We start from the raw sequence: 22,429 nt of genomic DNA on the forward strand, positions 1-22,429 counted from the left end.
GGTTCCCGGGGGGCTGATGCAGAGACCTCAGCACCATCATCCAAAACCTACGCTCTTTCCGCCACTCCTCGCTGCCATTCTCATCCTCCTGGCATCGTCTTCAGGCTGGCCTCTTCCTGATTGGAGGACGACGGCGGAAACAATCCACACAAACAACGGTCCAGGCCGGAAAGGAGATGGCTCCTTTTCTCGTCCTTTTGCAAGACTGTGGAAAGCATTTCCAAAGCTGACATCAAATTTCTCTCGTTGGCCAACGTGTGCATTGCTGTCCATCATGGGCAGGAGGAGACTTGCCCTACAAGCTTAGCCTGATCAGGGTGCTGGGGCTGTGGAGGAGACCTGCCTCCCTTCAAACACGGTGCTGCCCATATCCAAACAGAACCAAAGTCCTCTTAGTGAGGAAAGAGGAGGACGAAGGGGTGACCGGTGAACAAGCCACAGCGTCTGCTCCTGGAGGTCGGAGGGCTCAGCTGCTTCTCCGCAGGCCTCATGGGACAGTTCATACCTATGAAATCACATCGAGGGCCTTCATGATGCAGGTTAGAAACTTAATTTTGACACCTGACACATGCTGGGGTATTGATAAACCCTAACCAAAGATCAATTTATAAATCAGGATATCGGTTTATTGGTTTGTAATGCAGGATGCACAAATTTCTCTCTACTGGCTGGAAAACTCGCCTTCACCGTACATCCCGTACCCAGCAGCTAAGGAGCCAAATCAGTACGCAGGAAGTTTCGTCATTGAACATAACATCAAAGCAAAGGATGCCGGATGGTTTGGTGCCTTTCTAAGTCTGTGCCATATACTTTCAGGCTTCCTTTCCATTGTACACGGTCTTCTCCTTGCCCAGATTACCCTCACTGTCCTTCTCTGCCTAAAAATGACCATTCGAGCCAACTCAAATGTCACATCTGTGAAATCTTCCCTGATCCCCTTTCCAACAGAACCAACTCCTCCCTTTGTTACATTTCCATACACAGTCACTATTCACGGCAGGTTATTTCCTCTCTCATTGTGATATAATCCCCCCAGAGAACATGGGCTCCACAGAGAGCAGAATGGCGTCTTCGTCATCTTTGTCTCCCCAGTGGGTGGCATAGGGCTCTTCTGGAACCTAGAAGAAACTAGAAGAGTGGTTCTCAAACTTGGCTGTGTTTAAGAATCACCAAATCAACACAAGACTTCATTTCAAAAAATCAGGTTCCCAGGCCCTGTCCCCAGGGAGTCTGACTCAGTAAGTGGTGGGTGGGGGCAGGAATCTGCATATTTATGTGCACCTCTGTGACCTGGTAGCAGGGGTCTAAGCCACATTTTGGGAAGCACGGGCTTGGCTCATGATCTTTCTTGCATATATTTTTCTAGTGATTGGATATTGCTATACACAGAAAGAAGGCCTCTTTCTCAAGGGCACTGAATGGGCGGTAACAAAATCTTCCTCTTTATCCCCTTTCCAAGGATATCAATGAATTTTCTGTGACTTTCTGCTCAAATCAGTAGGGTTCAATGGGAAGATCACTAGACAGGCAGTTAGAACTGTAGGGCCTACCTCAAGAAAGGCTTCTGAAAGATGCAGACGCTCGAGCTGAGGCTTAAGAGGGAGGTGTGAGTTAGGTAGATGTGACGGGAGAGACGTTTCTCAAGGAGGATTAGTGTGCAAAGGTATGGGCACCTGAGACCACAGGCAGTTTGCCAGAACAGGAGAGAACTGTGCTTGTGGGGAAGTGAAGAGAAATAAGGCCTAACATAGTCACAGGTCAGTAAATTAATAATTCATCCATAGTGCCCTATAAAACAGTAGAGACTACCATTTACAGAGCCCTCATTCTCCATTAGGCACCATGATAAGCAATTTACATCTATTATGTACAGTTTAGTGCTTAGTGCTGCGTTTCTCACATTATTTGGTCTCAAGACCAAATACGCTCTTAAAAATTGCATGCTCCTCAAAGAAACTTGATGTTCTTAAAAATTATAGACAACCTCAGAGAGCTTTTATTTATATACGTTACATCTATTGGTAGTCACTGTATTAGAAATTCAAACTGAGAAATTTAGGAACATTACTTCATTTAAAATACTGATAATAAACCCACTATATGTTAAGATAAAAACATATGTTAATGAAATGTAACCGTAGCCACCAAAACAAAGAAAAATGAGAGGGAAGAACAGCATTGCCATTTTTACATTAATGTGTGAGTTAAAAAAAGATAGCTGGATTCCACATCTGCTTCTGCATTACCCCGTTGCCCTCTGACACGTCACGTAGCTTACATGTCTAGAAGACTCCATCACCCGCTTGCAAGAGAATGAATAGAAAAAGGCAAACGGTGTCATAATGTTATGAAAATATTTGAGAATCTGCGTCGTCAGAGTCCCCCAAGCCGCTTCTCGAGAGCTGCTAGTTTAGATGCTAGAAGCATTTGAGTTTTGGCTTATCAGGTATGAGGCTGACTGTGAGCAACTTACCTCAGCTAGGTCTCACTTTCCTCCTAGGTCAAGTGGGGGTGTTAAGTGATCCCCGGACTAGTGAATGGCACAGAGGAGAGTTCAGTACATGGCAGCGACCAAGGATCCTCACGGCAAACCCTCAGGGCTTAACTCCAGTTTAAAACTGAGGAAACAGATGCTCAGAACAGTAGAGCCAAGATTCCAACCCAATCTCTCTGACTCGAAAGTCTAGGCTTGCGACGGCTGTGTTACATACACGCCATGCTGAGGTGTTTGAGCAGAGAACGACTGTAAAGAGATTAATGATATGACTAGAGCGTAGAAGAATCAATCTGGTTGCAGCTTAGAGAATGGATGGGGAGGAATCGGGCCTGCAGACAGGGACTCCGTCCGGCGAGGCAAGGACTGGTGAGGGCCTGGTCTGAGCAGGGCTGTGGGCTCAGGAAGGGGAACTTCACGGGGAGGCCATGCAGGACTCAGCCCCCACGACCGTGGGGGTGAGGGACACAGAGGAGGATTTCTCACATTAGAAAGCCCTGCAACTATCTGTGACAACACGGTCAGAGTACTGTCAACCAGGGAAGCCTTGGTGTCCAGGGTTGGCCACATTGGCGTGGAGCATCCATGAGGCTGATCCTAGGTCCTTAGTCTCCAGCCCCTCCAGAGGTCAAACTGACATAGCCTGGCCCTGAACCTCCACTATAAATCATTTTTGCAGCATAAAATATTGGCATGGCCTGAAGTCCCAGGAGTATAGAACCACTTTTGTGAGGAGCAACATTCCGAAGGCTTGGAGGATCTCTCAGGAGATGGTCGAGGGCCAGTCTCGTCTTCATTCAGACGTGCAGGGTTTGAACACACAAACCTGCTGCCTTATCCTTTACTACACCTGCATATCCAGCGGCCTACTTGAGAGCACCTCTTGGAAAAAGTCATCACCTAATTTTTTCACCAGAGCACCCAAAGCTGCCCTAGTCATCGCTGTCCTTGTCTTAGTTCATGGCCTCTCCATCCTTTTCGACGCTCAGGCCACAGAACTTGGAATCATCCCTGACCTCGCTCCTTCTCCCACATCCCAAATCCAACCCATCAGCCCACCCCGTTGATCCTTGCTTCCCTCTGCCTCCACTTCGGCCCTGGTCCAAACCACCGCATCCCTCTCTGGATGAGGGTAATCACCTTCGAGCTCGGCTGCCTGGTTTTGCCTGTATCCTCAGTCTCCGCCAGACAGCCAGATGACCCTTTAAAATCCTAAGTCAAATCATACCATTCCTTGGCTCAAAACTCTTCATTGACTTTTAATCTCGTTCAGAGTGAAGACAAAGTCCTCTGACTCGAGCACCTCCCCACCCTAACTTTGATTGACTCCCAGCATGCTGCTCCTGCACTGGCCTCCTTCCAAATTGCCCTGAACGCGCCCTTGCTTCAGGCTGGCATCTGCCATTCCCTTAGCTTGGAAAGCTCTTCCTTCTTATTTCCTTCAAGTCCCTTCAAGTCCTGGATCAGCGAAACCCTCCCTTACCGCTCTGTAGAACATGAAAGAGCCATGTCCTCCCACAGTCCTTGAATATTTTCCTCCCCAGCACTTTCTCATCGGTCACGCCCCACACTGATCTGTTTAGGTGCTCATTGTCCCCACCCTCATCATCTGCCCCACTAGACTCTAAGCTCCGGGAGAACAGAAACTTGACTTTTTTTTTCTCTCTCTCTCTCTCCTATATTCCCTGTATTGTTGGCTGGATGAACATGTTCAGGCAAAGTACCCCATCGACAGGCTTTGCAGCAACTGTTCACACTTGGATAAGTTTGATTCCACAAAAACACAATGATTCAGAAGCTGACGGCATTTTCCAACCATGCAATGTAATTCTTCCATATGGCCAAAATAATCCCCATTTTCAGGATAAAACAGGAAGGAATGATTTAGGGCTGATTCTGAAATCTGTAGGCAAGCTCCATGAGCTCAGAGGCTGTGTCTGGCACATGTTTGGGTTTCATGAATATTTGTTGATTGACCGAGTAACATTTCCACCTAATCTTGAGATGACTGAGTGGCAGCATAGAGAGAACTTAAATGATAATCTGCCCTTTTGCTGTTGGCGTTAAATGAAGTTTGCAGAGGGTAAATGACCTACCTAATGTCTTGCCACTAACTAGAATTAGGTTTCCCAAGTCCCTTCCCGTGCTTCTTTTCCAATCACTGAATTGGCTGTGTCAGGTTCAAAGGACTGAGGAAACCTCGGGAACAAAAATTAAATGACAAGTACTTAAACTGGGAAGGGACGAGGGTGTTGGGACCACATTGCTTGCATCTCATTCTGTAGCAGAAGGAGCTGGATTGGGAAACAAGTAAAACACACGCTCATAGTCCAATAATGCTATTATGGGCTCTGAAAGTTTGGTCAAGTCACTTAACCTCTGGTCCTTGGACACTATTCTGTTAAGTGGGGATTGCCCAAATGGCACTGAGAGGGCTCTTCTGTAGTGGCTTGCAAAACTGTAACTCACCCTACAGTTCACAAGCAAGAAAGACATAATGCTTTCATCTTGTCGATAACTGATCTCATCTTCCTGGCAAAGCCCTTCCCCTGTTGGTTAGCAAGAAAGAAATTAACTCAAGGTCCAATTTTGTTTAAAGCTTAGTCTAAATGGATACAGAATTTCAGTAGGAGACGATGAAAAAGTTCTGGAGATGGAAGACGGTGATGCTCACACAGTGGGAACGCACTGGATGCCACTGAACTGTCCACTTAAGAATGGTTAAAAAGGTCAAGTTTTATGTATAGTTTTCCATAACAAAAAAAATTAAAATAAAGAAATTTAGTCTAATCAGATCATTTAGATAGTCTGCTCTGGTAATGCTCAGTCACTTCTGGAGAGGTGCTCGACCTCTCAGATTCCTCAGGCTCAGCTTCCCTTTTCCTCACGAAGATTGTTTGGATTCATGGGGCGAGGGTGGGGCGGGGTAGGGGAAACTCTAGAGGTGGCAGCTTATGTGATCTTGCGGTAGAGAGAGGAGTGGGGTCCTCGGGCGTGATTTCCTTGGCCACCCCTGGTCCGCTTGGGCACCCGAGCACCGCCCGCCTCCACTCCCCACCCTTAGTTTCCTCCAGGCTGAGGAAACAGCAGATATTGCGACACACTGTAAATTTCACGGTGAGGCTAGTTGGGAAGTAGCACTGTGGTTTAACTGGCAGGGAGAGGAACCATGAGTCACATGCGATGCCTCCCCCTCCCCCAGCCCTCTCTGGTTGGCGGGTCCTCTCGTTCTCTTCACTGTCTGAGGTCCACGTCCGAATGCAGCCTGGCTGAGCGCCGTCGCCTCTCCCCACATCACTTGGGCATCCTTCATTATGGAGCCTTCTTAACGCACTATGGCTGTCACCGACCCACCGGCTTCCCACCAGACCTCAAGGCCCTCGACCCGGAGGCCCGCTTATTTCCAGCGACTGCGACCATTCCTGGCTCAGTCACTGTTTTTCAGAGAATCCCTCACAGTCACTGCTGGCTCTTCCTGTCTTCAAGCCCCTTTTAAAGTACCCATGAAGTGTCACAGGGGAAAGAGGTCGATGAGGCCCTTGTCCGTACATGTCACGGAGAGTACAAAAGCAACATACAAAACTTTATGAAAAAGAACAAAGAGTTTTTTACCAACATGCCACTTTTATTGTCCTGGAACAATCATGACATTAGAAGGTGGCGTCTCAGCTCAGTGAAGAACAAATGCTGGTCAACAGAATATGTGGGGCCGTCCGGGTCTGAGCCACCTGGGGAAACTGTGTGTGCGTGTGCGTGTGCGTGTGCGTATGTAAAATCACCCCCAGGATAGTAGCCAAATTTGAGATTCACTTCTAAAGTTGATATGTCTTTCCCAGTCTGGTATCTGTTTAAATTACAGCATTTACTAAAAAAGAGGCCACCCTTAGCTCATTAAAAATGTTATAACAGCAATAATACCATGGAGAAACAAAAGATTTTTAAAAAGCACAGTTAATCCCAATTCATTCTTGGTAAAATAACTGGAGCCAAAATAATTGAACAAATCCTAACCACTCCAAATAAATAGATAGATAGATAGATAGATAGATAGATAGATAGATAGATAGATAAATAAATTTTAAAAAGGCTATCAAGCTTATTTACTTACTATAAGTTTATTTACCATAAATTCCTCTGGAAGCTGAGACTGAACTATTCTGGTGAACGGAAGGTCCAGGTGCTTGTTTTTCTGTTTTCTTGGGCCCACCCCCCGCCCAGGGCCCAGTGAGTTCTTACTTTGGTCTGGACTTTCTGGCAGAAGCCGCAGGACCCCCCACGACTGCAGCTGCCCTTCCCTCCAGGGCCAGGGACGACTTCTGGCTGGTACTAGTGCGCCTGAAACCTAGTGTCTTCACTAGCAGACCCTTCATTTAAGTCTCTTGAACTCCAGTTGAGGCTGGAATCTCTTTCCAACTACTACATCTGTAATAAGACAACCTTGACTGGTCAGCTAGGACAGTGATGTCCTGATTTGCTGGTCACTGATGGCATTAGCTATACTAATGCTGGTATCCACCGGTAAGACTCGAAGATAATATGACTGAGTTTGTAAACTAATGGTTTGGAAGTTGTGCCTCCAAATTTTATTGCCTTCTCAAAGTCGACACCTTAGGACGCTTTAATACCTATTCCAGTGATGGCCAACGTGTTAAAATATTTTGAGATTGCCTTTTAAGATCTCCTTCAGTGTTCATAACACATTATTTTGAATAAAGCTGGATAATGGTCCTCCTTTGACGGCAGATTTGATTCACATGAACGGGCAATATCACAATGCAGATATGAAAATTAGCAATCATTTCATTATGTTTATATGCAAGTTTCACTAATTGTCCGCAAAGTGTCTTTTATAGCTTAGTTTTCTTTTCTTTTAAGCCAGAATCCAATCAATTTTCATGAACTGCTTTTGGTTGTCTCTCGTGTTTTTAGGGATGCAGAGATGTGACTTTATATGTGTAACTGTAATCCTGTGCATTGTGTAACATCATAAATATATCAACCGAATCAAATGTAACTTTAGTGAAGGCTAAGTGTCTATGGCATTGCAAAAGACACAACTTAGGAAATTCTATGAGTCAGTTCTTTGTAAGGGCCATTAGGTTGGTATGAATAGTCAGAATTTTCTTTCTTCATATTGGGAAACACAGAAAATAATGCTATTTCCACAGCATGCTGGGATAACAGATGGGGCTCCTTGGGGACTGTCTGGGGTTCTGGCTGTGCCAGGTCCTTAGTGCTAAGGGCTGGGGGACCCATGTTTGTAGTATACCTTAAAAATATTGGGAACAAAAGTATGGCGACTTATGGTTTCCAAGTTTCTTTATGTCCCAGGATATTATTTAATCGAGGGTAACCTGGTGTGTTTCTTCCTCAAAACAGCCTACGCCAAAGTCTTGCTTTCTCCAATTTCGGCAGCCACATTTACACATTAACTAAAAACAAAGACAAAGGTGGCCTTTTCCATGTTATTTATTCAGTCAACTAGCTGCATGAGGGGAATATACAAATTAGTCTTTTGGGGAAGCTTTTGGGAGAGGCAGAGGGGGGTGGGTGAAAGGGTGGGATTTAAACAGAAAATAATCTTGTAAATGGTTAGATGGAAGATTTACAAATAGCCATTAAAAAAATACTATCCTCTGAGGGTAACAGAGGAAGATAAAATCATCACGAATAAAATAAATGAGCAACTTCTGATCATCGCATTCCCCAAAACCAGTCTCAGAAAATGGTCTGCATTTCAGACTGTCATGATTTGCAGATACTTATGATACGTATTTCCAACACAGAAAAATAAAGACTAACACTGAGTAACAGATTAATATAACACAGAAAAGAATCGAGCACGTGAAAATAGCTATCATCTGGTAGCAAAAATAGATTTATGCCAATGTTAATATCAAAATGAAAGATATTCACATAAATGGTGTCAATACATTGGAACTATATTATTCCTAAGATCATAAGAACAACTTCTTATTGCTTCTACTCATAACTAAAAGGTCTGAGGAAATTCTACGATAGCCGGAAGGCATAAATGACTTAGGGAATGTGTAGAAGACCCACGGCAAGGTGCAACCGCCAAATACAAACTTTGTAGTTTATTATTTCTCTTTTAGGATTGACATTGTTAATAGTAGAACAAGACACCTCATCATAAATCTGGAAAATACAGATGAAAGACAATGCTTGAAGCCCAAGCAAAGGATTTATGGGAAGTAATTAAAAGTAGAGTATGAGAAAAGCAGCAGCCCAAAAGAAGTAAACATTTAAAAAACTGGTTTGTATATTTTTTTCTCTTCAAGTGTCCCACAGGAAGCACATGGAGACTGCAGAGCTCACTGGGGCATTCTGCGGGCCTGATAGAGAGCTAGACTGTTGTCCTAAAGTGAACTCTGTGTAATTACTACCAGCACCAGCCTGGCTTCCTGCAGGTGAACGGCACAGAAAAGCTGCACTGAGACTTGATTAATACATCTGACTCAGGGAAATACCAATCCAGGCTTTGGAGCCCGGGGAAAGAAGTGATCTGCTCTTCTTCAGACAGATCTGCATCTTGGGGTAGCGGCCACGGCTTGTGGTGGACCGCACAAAGTCCCACTTCCAAGAAGACCTGTGTCATTCACCACAAATTTGGGATGGACTGTTAGGAATAAAATGGAGGTTAAAACATGTTATCTCAAATGGTACAGAGATTAGCATTATTTAATCGAGGGATTCAAAATCCAGAAAATTAGATTTTCCCTCATTTCTTCCCAAACAATAGGGTGTTTCTGTTTTCTTCATCTTAGAAATATAAAATGCCATTCAGTTACAAATTAGTGGGAAGGTGCTTTCAAAAATGGGGACTGAAGGAGAAAAGAAGCCATTTCCCTTTCAAGGTAATTTTAAGATTATATCAGGCTGCATCACCAAGCTGTTCAAATGTCAGAAAAGCTCTTTATAGATGCTGGTAACGACTAGCAGATTTTAAAATTTGCATACAGTTCTGTATCATGTTCTAATCCCCCACATCCTCCCCATCTCAAATAAGATAGTAACAAAGATGATATTCCGTTCACTTAGCCTTGTGATTCCAAAATAAAGCAAAATATCAATTGAAATAACAGCATCGAGACAAAGAAATTCCAAATGCTGCCTGACAAAGCTGCATCTGTCTGGGTTGTACTTTTTGTTTTTTGTTTATTTTTTGAGCCAGCTTCTGGAGCAGGCCTATTTAATAGTCAATATTACTAAAATTCTGCATTCCCCTTCACATTGTGAAAACTAGATTTGTTTTCCCCTTGAGTACCCTTAAATCTACAGTCTGCTTCTTCCTGTCTGCGAGCAAAATTTGGATACATGCTTGAAAAGAAAAGAACAAAGCACAAACCAAGGAATTTGACTGTGTCATTTAATTGTTTAGAAATGGGAATGATATTCACATTGCATTCATCTTGACATCTTGATAAAATGGAATGGATGAATGCAATATTTAATGAGCCAATTTTTGTTTTTAAAATGACAGTCACTTGCAGATTCCAAAATATGCTACTGATCCTCTTTAAACAACTTTCCATTTTGAAAATGCAATCCTGTCCTACTGGTTATTTGGTGTGACACTGAAAAATCATGCATTCTTTTTTTCTGTTATTTATTCTACTTTTTATTCATAACCTTCTATATGCTCCGAATCTATTTAAATATCTAAAAATGTTTTTGAGAGAAATCCTTATACTATACCATTTTATCTGATACTCCATAGAATTTTTAGGGATATTAGAGTAAAAGGCTTAAAAATTAGGCTTTGGTTTTAATGTAATCTGGGCAGAAGTTGGAATTGCTTTGATAACACAATTTAACTACCGCACACATTCTTATATTGTAATTTGAAATGACACATTTAAAAAGACAAAGTTTCCCCTTTTTGTAGTCATAATCTGTATTATTCAAGACGGCTGCAAAACTCCCAAAAAAGTGATGCAAGTAAGAAAAAAGTGTAGGAAAGGGATAAGACACTTAAAGCTTTATCAGAACACAGCACGAAGAAAGAACGTCAATTCTCTATGTTTGTCTATAAGGCAGATGGTCAAATTTTTTACACGAGATCTAAAATACAGTGCTTATTAAGAGGTAGGAAATACCAAAACAGTATTTTAAAACAGTTATTTTGCTAAACTTTTACAAAGTCAAACTGCTTGTGTAATGTGCTCACGTTTTACACTAAACTGGGACTTTCCACACTCAACAGAGATGTGATCAAACAAGGTGGGATTCAGCTCTCACCCAGGAGAAATTACCTACTGCCTCTCTGGGATTTCATGATGACATTTAATTAATAGGGATTTCTTGGATTCACGGCAATTTCTCTGAGTAGCAGGGTACGATTGTGCCCATAAGGCAATAAAACTATAGGGAGGGATGAGCTCAAATGCTTCCTCTTCAAGAAGGTGCCATATGCATCTTATATAAAAACATACATTCTGCTAAACTTATACCATCCTCTCAACCACCAAAATGCAAATGCAAATATTCTTCGGACTCCAGCACCAGCAGAATTGTTTCGTATGAGCAATTCAAGAGCTGTCTGAGGCAAAAAGAGATCTGAGCTACCAAATTAAACTTGGGTAGCTTACACGTATGTGGGCGAGTAACCCTGGGTATTCTTATTTCTTAATGCACTGGGGAGAGGTGGATTTTCTTCCTCCAACATAATTTTATAAGGCATAAATTTGCATTTCCCTAGCCTTTGGAAAATTAGTGTTAAAGCTTCTTTTTCAACCCACACATTAACATTTAATCTTTCATTTTTATTAAATAGTTTATGTATAAAAAGAAATATCAAGGTGTTCTACATTCATATAAACAATTGTGATAACCTCTGAAATTGTAAAGAAACCCACCGAAGAAAATATATACTTAAATACAACGCTAAGCTAAGCACAAGTGATCATTCTAGATAATATCTTCTAAATATAGAGATGCAGGTTTGTGGCTTCAGAAAGCAAACACAGAAGAAATAAAAGGATGCATCTTTTTTTTTCCTTTTTCACCACAAGACAGGATGGTCCAGTTTGGAAAAACCAAGATCTTTCCTAAGTTCCAAATAGGTGCCGTTGCTCACCCAGGAATCATCATCTGATTTCCTGTGAAAGAAGAAAGAATTTCCTGAAGGCTCTTGAAAACACAGTACTAGTCTCTCTCTCTTTCTACCTCCCTGGTGCCCCCCACCCCACCATCATTCGAGCGTGCACGCAGTTTCCCTAATGACCCAGTGCTGGAGCTGCGAGGGAACTTGGAAGCCTGAAAACCACTCTGTTTATTCTCACTTTGACTTCTCAAAATTGGAAGCTGCCAAAAACGGTGCTTCTGTGAGAAGACAGCCACTTCCCTGGGTATAACTACGTAAAAGCTAAAATCGACCAGGTGGCTCAGGCTGTTCCTATCAACCGATATGCGTATTGGTAATTTGTAATTGTGACTGATACTGCCATCTGTTTTCAAAGCAAAAGTGGAGAGTGCCTGTTTCTCCACACTTCCAGGAACACCGATTTTTTTTTCCTCCTACCTTTTCCCTATTCCAGTAAAGGGATGTGTTTAAAATGAGCCAATCTGCACACTGGGTATTTTACCATGAGACAAAGAGGCTCGATTCCACTCCAGCTGTAGCTCTCACTTGAAATTCCCAGTGATGTTTTTTATTGCTCCTCAGTGACGTCAGTGGAAACATCCGAGCCCCCCATGCCTCTCCATCATCTCCCTGCTGGGGCCCCTCCTGATGAGAAACTCTTGCCTTCTCTCCAACTTTTTGTTGGCCACCTCCAATACTCTGACAATTTCATAGACAATCAAAAGGAAAAAGAGCCACAGGCACCCAGCTACAGCTGCTTTCAGTCCCTTTCTATTCCAAAAGGATTCGCAGATGCTTGCGGCAACAACCTAGACGGCATTTCACATTTTGCATGTAAAGGCTCGTTTGTCTCCCATGGCGCTCCACCAACTTCATGAGGCCATTTTTGATGCCTTCATGTTACATCAATTTGCCGGATCTCCTTACCTAGTCCTTGAGACAGTTCGGTTACCCATAATTTTTAATGATCCTAAAAAATACTGTAGTGGACATGTTCATAAATGTAGATTTTCCTTATTTAAAAAATGACACTAGATGATTTATAGGGGGAAAAAAGAGTCGACTTACTTAAAGGTATATGTGTATACCTATCAGTTGATCAGTAAATCAGTTGTAAAGGCTGTTAATCTCTCCGAGTATCTATCTATCCCTTGCCTTTTTCAAAAAACAATTTAAGGTCTTATTTTTAAAATATTTAAACAAAGTTATGAACATTTTGAGATGAAATGAGCCAACTGCTCTTCAATAGCTCACATCCTGAGTTTGTGGAAATGATCAGAAGGGATCTGGCAAAATCCACATGAACTCCAGGGAAAAAAAGCATTATATTTTGGGGAGAAAACATTACTTCTTGTTGTTTTGCTGTTTTGGAACACATACTTTATTGCTGCTGTGATAAAGTGGCAATTAATTCCTCCCAGAAGTGTTTCTGTTGCCCATTAAGAAACCATGTCAAACAAAAAATTTCCCTAAGCAATTTCAGCATGTGCCTTTCTAAAAATTCTTTTTGAAAAAATTTTAATATATTTAAAAAATATTTTTTATTTTTCAATTACAGTTGGCATACAATACTATATAAGTTTCAGATGTATGACATGGTGATTAGACACTTATATAACTTTCAAAGTGATGCCCCTGATAAGTCTAGTACCCAGCCAACACCATACATAGTTATTACAATATTGTTGAGTCTGTTCCTTATGTATACTTTTCATCCCAGTGACTATTTTGTAACTGCCGATTTATACCTCTAATCCTCTTCCCCTTCACCCACCCTCCTAATCGCCCTCCCATGTGGCAATTATCAAAATGTTCTCTTACATGTGCCTGTTTTAATGTTAATTTTAAAGAAATGAATAAATAACAAAACCCCTAAAACCATACAGAGCCCTGGCCTGGTAGTCAAAGAGCCAGGCCCCGATCTAGAACCTTCCACTGGGTCCTTCGCCTCTCTGTTCCCTGGGGCTTCATTTCTTCTCAATTAAAATAAGAGAGTGGTGAAGGGCTGATGCTCTCTGATGCCCCTTCTACAGCTTCAAGTCTATTTTTAACAAGACTTTCTCGGCAAGGCATTTTAAAACAAACAATAAATGCTCTAAACCCAAGCCAAAGTGTATAGGCTTTTCTGCAGGTCAAAATCGGACTACTTGGACTTCCCATTTGGGTGGCCGGTGGGGTGACCATTAATTATCTCTGTCGCTGTGTAAAATAGACCCAGGTGGGTGACCAAGTTCAGACACGGATTTAGCAAGCTGGCCTGGTACTGGGAGTCAGGTTAGGGTGGTCTCATTGCTTCTGCCACAAGCACTAACTGAGCAGTTCCTCTGCCCACTCCTGGGGTGAGGTTCTGAGGGGCAGCTGGGAAAGCATGAAGGACGCCAAAAAAAGGAAGACACCACTGCCACGGGGGACAGGCCAAGGGACAGTCTAGAGCCAGGTGTCCACAGAAAGTCGGGCCCTCAGACAGCAGGCCACTCTAAAGAGGAGAAATATCCAGACCGCTCTTACTTGGGGAGGGGACACACCTGTTCACTCTCGTCATGTGACGAGAAACCGGAACCATCGGGTGTCGCCAGGACCCACCAGGGGCACGCACCTGAAAAACCGAGGCTGGTGCTCCACGCTGCTTTCCTCCAAGACCCGCCGCCTTTCTCTCTGTAGCTGTTCAATCCTCTGCTTTTGGGTTTCAGCTTCTTCTAAGTTCCCTTCTTCCAGAAACCTGAGGCGTGGAGGGTGAAAAAAATAAAAAAAAAAAAAAAAAGACTATGAATTCCGTGAAAATATAACAGTCATCACTGCTGATATTGCCATGTGTCCAAACTGGATATTCCAAATGCTTCTCTAGACATACGACCCCTCCTCCATGCCTTAGAGGTAGTTAGGGGAGATATTTTGAATTGGTGATATATACATGGTACAAGAAATCATGTCTTTAAAAAGGAACCTGGGGTAAAGTCTCCCTCTCATCCTTGTCTCCAGTTGTACCGTTTGCTCCCCATCCCGCCCATTTTCACGTTCCCACCACGGGTAATGCACTGGTAGTTAGTTTCCAGCACATTCTTCTAGAGATTCTTGGTATGTATATAAACAAACGTTAACATATAGCCTTACCCCTCCCTCTGTTTTTAAAACATAAATGGTAGCACGTGACACATAGTGTCTATTCCTTGGTTTCTTGTTTTGTTTTACTTTTTATTTAACAATGTATCTTGGAGATCTTTCTTGGTAACATACAGGCATTTCATTTTTTAATAGTGGTATAATATTCAACTGTGTGGATATACCTGAATTTATTTAAACAATTTCCTACTGTTAGACATTTGAGATGTTCCCACTTTTTAAATGTTACAATAATGCTACGATGACCATGTTTACCTGTCATTTTGCATGTGGGTTAGTAAAGTCTGTAAGGAGGAATTTCTAGAAGTGAAATTGCTGAGTTAAAGGGTGAATCTGTAATATGGATATAACCAAACTGCCCTTTATGGGATTACAGCAATTTAGATTCCCACCAGCAATGTTCTTAGACTGCCTTTTCCCATGGTCTCGGGTACCTCAAACAAACGATATGTCAATGTGGCTTAAAAAATCTGCATTTATTTGAGTGAGATGGAGCATCTTTTCATATGTTTAAGGGATATCTGCCTTTCTTATTTTGTGAAATATCCATTTTTCTATGTCCATTTTTTTTAATGCATTGACCTTAATTTCCAGAACCAATTTATGAAAAGAGTTGCAAATAAAGATTTCTCAGTTTGTCATTTATCTTTTGACTCTGGGTATATATTTTATTTACTTTGCCATGAAGAAGGGTGGTATTGTATGTGTTTTTTTTTTTTTTTAAATAAAGTCAAATTTTACCTTTTTTTCCCCTTCTAGGTTTTGAGTCTTATTAGAAAGACCTTAGGGAAGAGATTATTCTTTCTATTTTACAGAGTTGGAAACTGAGGCTGGGAAAGATGAAAAGGCTTATCATCTGCCACATGGCTTGTTAGCAGCAAACAAAGAATCAGATATTATATCTCAGGGCATCAAAATAATTTAAATTCAAGGGGTCAAGGGAGCCAGATGCTTTTTTCCTCTTTCAAATAGACAATCTCTATTGTATGTAGTTAAACTCTGAGAAATAAATGCTTTTTTTGATATTTCAATAGAACTGGGGCTCTACTGATGAATAAAAGTCATGCCACACATAGATCTAAATTGGGCTCCATTCCTTCCAGATAATTGCTTAAAGTCCCCTCGGACCTCTACTCCTGGTAACATTATCTCTCTCTTTTAGGATCCACTGGTGGCCTGGGAGTTGTTAATAGGAATTTTTATAAAAAAATTTTACATCTCTAGAGATAAAGAGCTTTAAGAAATCCTTACCTTTGGTCTGGCCTAAATCGGGTGTCGGTAGGTGGTAATGAAGACACACACAACGGATCGATGTCATTTAATTCTAGTGCAAACTGCGTGAAGCCATAGTATTGCTCATAGCCTTTCGGCATGGGATCTAAAAGAAAAAGAGATCATTCATCCCTAACTTGCATTTCATTTACATTACATTTTAATTCCTTCACCTTTTTCATCTCAGACCAGCTGTAATTTTTCTCTCTCAGCTCTAAACTCTTCCAATTCTATTAAAAGAGTCTGGCTAGCAAATAAGAACTGAATGGTTCCCCATAAATTTTCTCCTCTGTAAGTTTTCTTCTGCCTACAAGGGTAAGGCCTCCTTTGTGTAGTCATACAGTGAATTTATAAAACACTGTGAAGTTTCTATCCTGTTTAAGCTATAAAAATAATTTATTACACAAATAAAGATGATAAAAAGAACTTGAGGTCTATTTCTCCTGACTAACAAGACTGTCACTCTCGAGAATTTTTCACGTAAGAGATGTTAAATTCTGAAACTCTGTCTAGTACCTAAAATAGTGCCGAACCTCTAGCAAGTAGTCAATAAATGTTACTCTTTTCTTCCTACCTGCCCTTCTTTTCACTAACTCTTGCTTCTTCAAATCGCACATATTTTAATTTAAGACCATCTCAGCAGAGGCCAGGAATAGAGATGGATTGCACTGGCAGAAACACTGCCATCTAGAACCAAAGGGGCAGAGAAAACAGACTGTTGGACCATTGGTATTTTACAGGATGGGACCGTAGAGCTATCTGGCTGTGAACATGTGTTACCCTTCAAGAAAAGAGAGGAACGACTGAAAGTGAAGATGACTCAGAGATCATCAGGCTGCCACTCCCACCACAGGCCCAGACTACACAGACCCAGGGGGCAAGGCTGCCTCTACCTTTCAAAGGGCGAGGCCACTGCTGCAGCCTCAACATGCCAAGCTGCCACCACCTGCTGTGGGTGGGGACTATGGGGGCAGGGCCACTGCCTCAGTGGGCCCAGAAGGCTGGGCATTGAACCAAAGAGGATTACTCTGGAGCCTTGAGATCAAATGGCATTTTCCTTGCTAGTTTTAGGCTTGCTTGGGCCTGTCACCTCTTCCTTCTTTCCTTTCTCGTTTTTGGAATGTCTGTCCTAGGCCTGTCCCACCACTGATTTTGGGAAGCACATTTTGGTTTCGTGGGCTCACAGCTAGAAAGGATGAATCACACCTCATGTCTTACCCACACCTGATTTAGATGACATTGTGATGAGACTTTGGACTTTAGAGCTGATGCTGAGATGAGTTAAGACTTTTGGGGCCGTTAGGATGGAAAAAAATATATTTTGCATGTAAGAAGGACATAAATTTGGGAGACCAGGGGGCAGAATGTTATGGACCGAATATTTGTGTCCTCCCAAAATTCATACATTGACGCTCTATCCTTCAATGTGGCTATATTTGGAGATGGGGCCTCCGAGGAAGTTAAATGTGGCCAGAAATGTGGAGTCCAGATCTGGAGGCTGTCTACAAACCAGGAAGAGATCCCTCACCGAAACTCAGATTTTCTAGGACCTTGATCTTTGATTTCTCAGCCTCCGGAACCGTGAGAAAGTAAATTTCTGTTGTTTAAACCACTCAGTCTGTGGTATTTTGTTACAGCAGCCCAAGCAGATTAATGTGGGTGTATTGCCTTAACTTGAATTCCAGCTAAAAATATCTAAATTTCCATATTGGATAAATCAGATGTAGACTAATAAATTCACTCATAGCCTGAGCTCACATAATCAAACACAAGCGCTTTCCACAAACTTTTTTACAGACCACTTTTTGAAGCTTCAGAAGTCCCTCTGTCAAGCTCTAGGTCTAATTCTCTGTGTATCATAAACATGAAACTAATAGCCAAGCTTCCTAATGTGCCTGCAAAAACCCACCCCAATCTCTGTCCACCAGAGCGAAGATAGCAGTTTTTCTTGAAGATGGGCCAGGGGTGCTCACAGCCAAGGCAGAGATATAAACTCAGCGAATAACAATGACAATAAGAATAACACCTTATATAGTGTTTTTTTTTATCAAGGTACTTCTTTAACATCCAGAAAGATTGGATACGAACTTTAAGCAAAGGAGAGTGTGTGTCACTCACAGAATCTCACGCATGCCTCCAACCTCTGATGCTAAGATGGTTACTGTGCCAGTTCATGCTAGCTTCAAGGCAAGCTCTGTGATGGAGGAGGATGTGGCTGCAACTCGTTGGAAGAAACATTGTTGGTTGCCTCCTCTACGTCATCTCCCTTTCTTACTTGCCAATGGGAAACTGCTCTGGTCAGGTGGCATTGTGCCCTCCCTAGGGGATGAACCTAAACCCACCTGAATCGCTCCTACCTACCCAGTTATCTGGGATTGGTGCACGGATGGGTTTGGACCCACTTCAGGCTGGCAAAATGTAAAGATATACGTTTGCTAGGGGATCGTAGGAAATATTTCATTCCTGAGAAAAGAGAGGCAAAAGCGAAGAGAGCTCTTTTGTCTTCCCTTCTCCCTGCTGGGTGAACTGTCACATGGGGACGTGACATTGAATCATGACAACTGTTGCACATCCCCGAGGGGACACATCGCTGCCAGACTGGGAGTGACAGGATGTGCTCTCATGGATCGGTGCTCTTGACACAGGTAAGTTACCTGCCAACAACCCTTGGACCACTCACCCCCTCCCTTAAGTATTAGTCCATGTCTTAATGGTTTAAGCCACTATTAGAATAGTTTTCTCATTTCTTTTCTTTCTTTTTTTTTGATCAGTCTAAAGCATCCTAACAGTGGTCTCTCAGAACAAAGGTTTGATAACATGACCATGACTTGGAAACAGATTTATCAGATTATGAGATGATCTAAAGTCTTAAAATGTTCTGTGGACATGTTATGAAGGTTTGGCTTCCCTTGTTCTTCTCCTCATTGCTGCTTCAAGGGCTCAGCATCCTTCCAGAATGACAGGATAGATCAGAGTGGCTCGTGGTATTAGGTGAATCTGGGGGAGACCTACTCTTGTAGAACCTTCAGGTCACATGCTTTGCCAGTAACGTTTTTCTCTGTCTTATTCTAGAATGACTTCTTGAACTTTACCAATATTCCTTAGTGCCCAATATAGGCATGGGAATGATGTGCGTTGATTGGAAGATAGTGTGACCATGGATTAGCAATGGCTTTGTTCTGGGATTAAGGACACAGGCCCTAAGGCCCAACTGAGGTCTTGTTGATAAGCAAGAGAATGAGCCTGAGCTATGATTAGGTGAAGGGAAGAAGGGCCAATAGCTCGAACATAGTTCAAAGCAGGCGGCAGACACTGATGGGCACTGATGCCCGCCCATCTGTGGTTCCTCGGGCCATGCCCCCGCTCTCTGCCCAGGGCTGATTGACCCGGGTACTAACTTGCTCTCCAGACACAGGCGGACGAGGAGGAGCCACCACAGTAGATGCTTTCGTGCCATTTCCCAAACAGCCGATGCACTGCCTTTCCATTCTTGTCCAATACCACACCTTCAATCTCACGGGCATTAGTGCTCCAGTATTTTGCCTAGGATTCAAATGAGAGTTGTCCGTGTAGTATTTTGGGGTCAACATATTACAGATATTAAGAGGGAGAAAAACATAGAAAAGAGAAAGAAGCATAAAGATAATTCTATACGACATATAGTTCTGGGTTTTATCCTTTTTCCTTCAAAATCACACCTTTAATTTTTTAATAAAAAGCAATAGCTAACTCTTTAGTTACAATTTGCAACTAACTCAATAACCAACATTTGATACTTTTTGTGTGTGTGTGTAAGGTATATTTTTTTCCCTATTTTTTTCTGCATGCAGTGTAAGGAAGGAAAAGCTCGGTTCTTACACATCAATGGAATAGCGTGGTGGCCCTGAACGCCCGCCCCTCCTGTGGAACTGATGTGATGTCCCCAGGCTCTCACTGTGGCTCTGACTATTGTAATTTAAAAGAAATATAATTCATATAATTTTTTCCCTAAAGGAACTAGACAGTCGTTTGTAAACTAATCAAGGAGGCTACTCTGTAAACCAATCAATTTTCAGTTTATTCTGTTATTTTTTAATCCCAAAACTAGATCTGTTCATCCAACCTGCAGGAACCTTATGCAACCCATATTCACGCTGAATCCTTCCAAGTCTAAGACTGGCTCAGCTCACCTCACCTCACCTCAGCCTGTGGGTATATACAGTACCACAGGGCGAACAGCAGAGGGCGCTCCAACTCTCTAGAGTGGATTTTTTCCCCAAATCTCCCAGTTACCCAGCTGCCCTAAAAATCTCTACGACAGAACAGAAGGCATTACTCCATAAATCAAAAATCCTAGTACTATTTTCAGCCAAAACAGAATCCGTATTTGGAAACCAATAAAATTGAGTGGCATTTCCAAGCCCTATTCTGGTGGATAGGCTGCCTCATTCCAAGTCTGTAATAAAAATGGGAGGGAGGGAGAGGCACAGCAGCGTCTTGCAGCTGAAGCAAAAAGTGAGTTCTCACATCATGTAGAAATGGGGAAAAGGAGTACAAATACCGTCCGGGCTCTTAAGTTTAATCTGAAGTTGGAGTCAGATTTTCCCTTGGAGATACCTGCCAACAAATCCAATGCTGGCAACACAACGAATGTCTCGGAGGGGAGGCAGGCGGGCCCCACAGGTGATGGCTACACCTGCTTGCAGATTCTCTTTCGACACCAGAAGCACAGCCGATGTTCTAATTCTTTTCATCTCTCATGGCTACAAAAATCTATTCTCTGGTCCTAAGTGGATGAGTAACCAGGTCAGTAGTAGAAACGGAAGCTAAATACATTTCCTTGGGGGAAATGCTGAGAACTAGGTGGCTCTCACCTGGATCACAGGTGTATAGATTCCTGCTCCAGTCTGCCCTTTGCTTCTTTTTTTTTTTTTTTTTTTGCAGAGAGCTTAGATGAAGCTTTCAAGGCAGGGTCGTTTTAATTTTACCTCAAATCACTACTAGCTTTATATCTGACTACAACCCAGTTGACTTACAGGATATGAGAAGGACCCCGACCCACCTCTCCATAATGTCCTCTACCAGCGACAGGTGGTACAGAGAGGTACCACATGACATCACACAATTGGAATCGAATCTCTCAGCGTATCTCGATCTTATCGTTAAGATCAAGGTTTTGATCTTAATTGAATGCAAAGATTCCTTGAGGAGTGTGACACTTTAAGGCCATTTTAAGTGCATCGGATTTTCAAGGGCAAGAGGGAATCTAGGAGGAAGAGGAGGTGTTGGAAAGGCTCCAGTCAAGGCAGTTGAAAAGGGAAACAGATTCTTCCCCATTTTTTTTTTTTGCCTCAGGCCAGTCTGTTCCTTTATCCCGTGAATGCTCATAGGCCTTTGCTGGGTGCCAGGCAGCACTTCCAGGCACCAGGCTACAGCCCTGAGCAAGACGGGCCAGGCTTTTGCTTTTCTGGGGTCAGGAATGATGAGGAGAGTGTGGTGAACAGAAAATAAACAAGTAAAACAATAGCGAGCAAGCTCACTGCAGACAGTAATAAAAATTTTGAAGAAAATGGGATACATAGAGAGTGACTGGGTGGGTGGTGGAAGGGTCTGGGGAGAGGGGTCCGAGCAGAAGGCAATGGAGAGAGAAGGAAAGCCGGTGTGGCCACAGGGCAGTGAGGGAGGAAGGACGAGGACGGGGTGCGCGCGCGTGTGTGTGTGTGTGTGCGCGCGCGCACACGCGTGTGCACATGACGGGTGTGGTGGGAGTGCAGACTGTGTAAGAATGCTTTTATTCAAGGTGGAAGTTGTCAAGGGATTTTGCTCAAATTATGACATGACTTCCTTTTATTTTCCAGTTGTGGTAATAACACACACAACATAAAATTTACCAGCTTAACCATTTATAGGAGTATAATGCAGTGGCATTAAGTACATTCACAACGTTGTGCCACCATCATCTTATATATTTCCGGAAATTTTTCATCTTCTCAAACTGAAATTATGTACCCACTAAGCAATCGCTCCCCATCCCTTCCTCCGCGGGGCGCCTGGCAGCCACCGTTCTACTTCCTGTGGCCGTGACTTTGACTGCTCTCGGTGCTCCATACGAATGGAATCACACATCATTTGTGCTTTTGTATCTGGCTTATTTCATCCAGCATAATGTCTTCAAGTTTCATCCATATCGTAGGACGATGACTCATGTTTTAAAAGGGCCCCTCTGGCTGCTGCAGGGAGGACAGACCACAGGGGACTGAGGGTGGAAGGAAGGGGGCCAGGAGGAACCGTGGCCCTGGTCCAAGTGAGAAAAGTGTGGCTGGGCCCAGGGAGCCCCTAGCATTGCACATCTGCTGGCACAAAAGGAGAGATGAAAAATTCCCCAAGACAGCCTGTGCCCTGAGGCCCCAGCTCCACCAAGGCCTTTCCGGGGTCAGAGGTCACAGGCCACCGAGGTT

General features: G+C 42.9%; 1 protein-coding gene across 1 annotated transcript in view; it reads right to left on the reverse strand.

Annotated features, from left to right (window-relative positions):
* Positions 1-7,947: 7,947 nt before the first annotated feature.
* OSBPL3 (oxysterol binding protein like 3) overlaps positions 7,948-22,429 on the reverse strand; it is a 96,965-nt gene continuing 82,483 nt past the window's right edge. The window contains exons 19-23 of the mRNA XM_025046813.1: positions 20,172-20,229; positions 19,391-19,535; positions 15,972-16,098; positions 14,197-14,319; positions 7,948-11,616 (exon numbers count right to left, since the gene is read on the reverse strand). Of these exons, the coding sequence (XP_024902581.1) occupies positions 11,520-11,616; positions 14,197-14,319; positions 15,972-16,098; positions 19,391-19,535; positions 20,172-20,229 (550 nt within the window). The 3' untranslated portion in view covers positions 7,948-11,519. The remainder of the gene's footprint in view (positions 11,617-14,196; positions 14,320-15,971; positions 16,099-19,390; positions 19,536-20,171; positions 20,230-22,429) is intronic.

Source organism: Pteropus alecto, unplaced genomic scaffold (assembly GCF_000325575.1).
Source record: "Pteropus alecto unplaced genomic scaffold, ASM32557v1 scaffold21, whole genome shotgun sequence".
NCBI lineage: Eukaryota > Metazoa > Chordata > Mammalia > Chiroptera > Pteropodidae > Pteropus > Pteropus alecto.